The sequence below is a fragment of the Cydia strobilella genome, chromosome 1 (assembly GCF_947568885.1).
Source record: "Cydia strobilella chromosome 1, ilCydStro3.1, whole genome shotgun sequence".
NCBI classification, from domain to species: domain Eukaryota; kingdom Metazoa; phylum Arthropoda; class Insecta; order Lepidoptera; family Tortricidae; genus Cydia; species Cydia strobilella.
In genome coordinates this window covers 8,267,507-8,271,521 of record NC_086041.1, presented here as the reverse complement: position 1 = coordinate 8,271,521, position 4,015 = coordinate 8,267,507, and the positions used below count along the sequence as shown (strand labels likewise).

General features: G+C 46.7%; 1 protein-coding gene across 1 annotated transcript; it reads left to right on the top strand.

Annotated features, from left to right (window-relative positions):
* The first annotated feature begins 346 nt into the window (after positions 1 to 346).
* On the top strand, positions 347 to 1,704 carry LOC134756209 (cuticle protein 19.8-like). The gene is made up of 2 exons (XM_063693039.1): positions 347 to 450; positions 737 to 1,704. The coding sequence occupies exons 1-2, from the start codon at positions 439 to 441 to the stop codon at positions 1,619 to 1,621; spliced, it is 897 nt and encodes a 298-aa protein (XP_063549109.1). The 5' UTR covers positions 347 to 438; the 3' UTR covers positions 1,622 to 1,704.
* The last annotated feature ends 2,311 nt before the right edge of the window (positions 1,705 to 4,015 follow it).

Below are 4,015 nucleotides of genomic sequence, written 5' to 3'. Positions count from 1 at the left end.
CATAGTAGATATATTGACAGTATTAAACATGGTAGTTATGGTTACCGGTTTTACAGTATATTTATTTTTATAATTTCCGGTCTTGATTAACATATTTCCATGTTTCACAGATTGTAGCGTGTGAAATTTACACAGAACTGAAAAACTTGTCGTTATTTGACGAGTGTGTGAAAAATCGGTGTGACCGCGATGTGTCGCCTCGTCTCTGCAGCGCGGCGGCGCGGCGGTTGCACAAGTAGCGCTTTGTTTACGTGGCATTGTCCAGCCGTCCCGTCGGCCAGGTTCGTTTCGTACGTGCGTACTTGAATATATTTAAATTTGGAGATGCGACCGGGATGAAGCAAGCGACACTGTCTACTATAAATGCTGTTAGTGCCGACTGAGGGATACAGTTCTCAGGTCTAAGCAACCCCGAGCACATCTCATCAAACAATCGAAATGGCTTTCAAGGTACGGAACATCGGATATTTGTGGAACGTGAAGTGTGGAAAAAAGTGAACGTGAAAAAGTGCATCAAGTGAAATAAATTGTGACCATTGGACCAACTTAAAATAATACAGTTTATCATCCGGACACCAGTTAAACTAAAGAGAATAGAATGTTATACTTAAAATTTGGAACTATCTAAATATCGAATAACTGTTACATAATCTGGATTAAAAAAATATCAAAATCAAAGTAGAACAATTGATGACTATTTTATAACTAGTTAAATATCATATTTTTTTGGTTTTAGTTGGTGGTCTTCACTTGTTTGGTCGCGGCCGCCTACGGCAGCTTGGCCCCCGCGGCCATAGCAGCTGCGCCCGTGGTCGCGGCGGCCCCAGTGGCGGCGCGGCTCGAGGAGTTCGACCCGCTGCCACAGTACCGCTTTGGCTACGACGTGGCGGACTCACTTACCGGCGATTACAAGAGCCAGACAGAGCAGCGCGACGGCGACCTGGTGCAGGGTCAGTACTCACTGATCGACTCGGATGGCACGCGTCGTATTGTGGACTACACTGCTGATTCAGTTAACGGATTCAACGCCGTCGTGCGCAAGGAGCCGCTCGTGGCCGCTGCGCCCGCCGTCGTGCCCGCACGCATCGCTGCCGCTCCAGTAGTGGCAGAACCCGCCGTCGTTTCCGCACGCATCGCTGCTGCTCCAGTCGTCGCCCAGCCCGCCTTCGCCCGCTACGCTGTTGCCCCTGCTGTCTCTCCCGCCAGGATCGCTGCCGCTCCCGTATTCGCCCGCTACGCTGCGGCTCCCGTCGCTGCTCCCGTGGTGGCCGCTCGGTACGCTGCCGCCCCAGTGGCCGCCGCCGCTCCTGTGGTAGCCGCTCGTTACGCTGCTGCCCCAGTGGCCACTGCTCCAGTAGCTGCTGCGCCAGTGGCCGCCGCCTACAGAACTGCATTAGCTGCGTACAGCGCTGCCTACACAGGTCCCGTTGCGGCGCAGTATGCTCAATACGCTGCCCCTCTGGCGGCCTATAGCGCTCCCGCGGCCGTCGCCTACTCCGCGCCAGCGTACGGCGCGCCCGTAGCGGCATATGCTGCGCCCGCGGCACCCGCCCCGGTGTTTGCGCGCGCGGCTCCCGCGAAACTCGTGGCGCCCAACACCGCCGGATACTACTACCCTTGAAAAATGAACACTGACTTGATGGCTCATTACTAAAGACTTGACTTATATTTAAGTTATTGAAATATACTTTTTGTTTACTTTTATTTTTCTACGTTTTTATTTTGTTTTCCTTAACTAAGCAACTTTATCTGAATTTGGATTTGGTCTTATTTAGACAAATAAATCTCAAGCGTTAGTATTAGTAAAAGATGTCGAATAATTAGATGCACTCTATATACTTATACTTTTTTTAATGAAAAATAATATTCACATGCCATTTGCTAGCTAATTTCTCACGATATATTATGAACATAGCTTTTACTGAATGTACAACTTTGTGATATAAAAGACATCAACGAATCTACTAAACTACTTTACTTATAAACATAATCTATTTGTTTGCTACAGTTTGTCAAAGAACTGTCTCATTTTAAACATAGACAGAGAGAATCATACTATCCTTGTCTTACACTAGTACTAGCACCCTAAAGAAAAGGAGGAGTATAGTTTTTTTTTTGTTCTTATTTACTGACAATTTGGTTTGACCTCTATACCTTGTAATAAATTTTGTTATTTTATTATATCGGTACAAGCGTACCGTAACGGTAGGATTAATATTATTACCCTAATTGTGTTTTTAAACGGCTAGCCCGTTTAAAAACACAATGAGGCTAATTATAGGCAACCTGTCTGGCCTAGTGGGTAGTGACCTTGCCTGCGAAGCCGATATATGGTTCTGGGTTCGAATCCATCCAGGCATTTATCTGTGTGATGACACAGATATTTGTTCCTGAGTCATGGTTGTTTTTGATATGTATTTAAGTATTTATTGTATATTATATATGTCGTTGTCTGAGTACCCATGCATAATACAAGCCTTCATGAGCTTAACGTGGGGCTTAGACAATTTGTGTAAAAATGTCCTACAATATTTATTTATTATTTATTTATAAGCAAGTATTGGACCTACTCCTGTCAGCCGAAAATGTACCTAACTAACTAAAATAACTTTATTACTTACTGATAACAATTGCATGAACAAATTTATCCGTAATCCCTTCTAATATATAATATAATATTATAAATGCAACAGTAACTGTGGTCTGTCTGTCTATCTGTTACCTCGTCACGCTGTACCGATTTATAGTCGAAATTTGGAAAGAAAATAGTTTGAGGCCCGGTGTGAAGGACATGATAGTTTTTATAAATCATCATCACATCAATCCACGCAGATGAAGTCGCTAGCTAGCAAATAAATTAGTCGTATAACGTAAGCGTGTTATTTCATGCAAGTGCAGCGGGAGGTAAAGTCAATTTTACTACCACGGGAGTTAGAGCTATTTTTTAATAGGTGTTATTTAATAGATCTGCAAAATATTCCTATTTTGATGAACAAAAATATATATTTGGTCAGACAAAATGTGTATTTGATCAGCAACTTAAGGTTAGCAAGTATTTCAAAATCAGTTCGCAATTAATGTCATATTGAGTTGCTCTAAATTGATTTGGTTGGCAAATTTATTATTTGATCGGTTAAGCAGTCAGTGGGTAAGCGGATTATTTCATTTTGGATTACAATTTAACTGATCCGCAAAAATTTGTTCTAACCTAACCTAACCCACTTTTCTAGTAGCAGTTGGTTTCTGCAAAGGTTGCAGTTCTATCCTTTTTTTTTCGTTGGAAAAATGCTTTATGCATACCCACACCCTCGGGGTCTAAGGAGGCGTTCCCGCTAATAGGCACGCCGCATCATATGAGGTGGTGCGGTACCCGCGTACGACGCTGATGGCCATCGCCCTCTGAGCCTTCCTCAGCAGGGCAACATTTCGGGCCACCAGATTCACCGCCCAGATCGGCGCCCCGTACAGGGCCATCGATCGCACCACCCCCATATACAGACGGCGGCTCGCAACCTCCGGCCCCCCGATGTTGGGCATCAGCCTCTTCAGTGCGGCCGATGCTGCTATTAGTCGGGGGGTCAGGCGGGCAAAGTGCTCGCGGAAGCTCCAGCGGGAGTCGAGGACAAGTCCAAGATATTTCATGTTGGACTCTACCTCGATTCGAGTGCCACCAACGACGATGCTGGATCCTGCAGGTGACGCCTTCCGGGCAGCGTGTAAGCAGAGCGCCTCGGACTTGTGCAGCGCCACCTCCAGACCCAGCATCGTTATGCGTCTCACCACCTGCTACCGTCACGGTGGCGAGGCGTGCTGCTTCCCGGTACGAGGTCCCCCGGGAGTTGACTAGCGTGTCGTCTGCGTAGCAAGTCACACTTGACCCCGGGAGGAGCTCCCCCCGCAGCACCCAGTCGTACCCAATGTTCCACAGGAGCGGCCCTAAGACCGAGCCCTGTGGAACACCGCACGATGTCTCCGGCCTTGTCAGCCCGCCGCCCCGGACCGAATACTCCACACA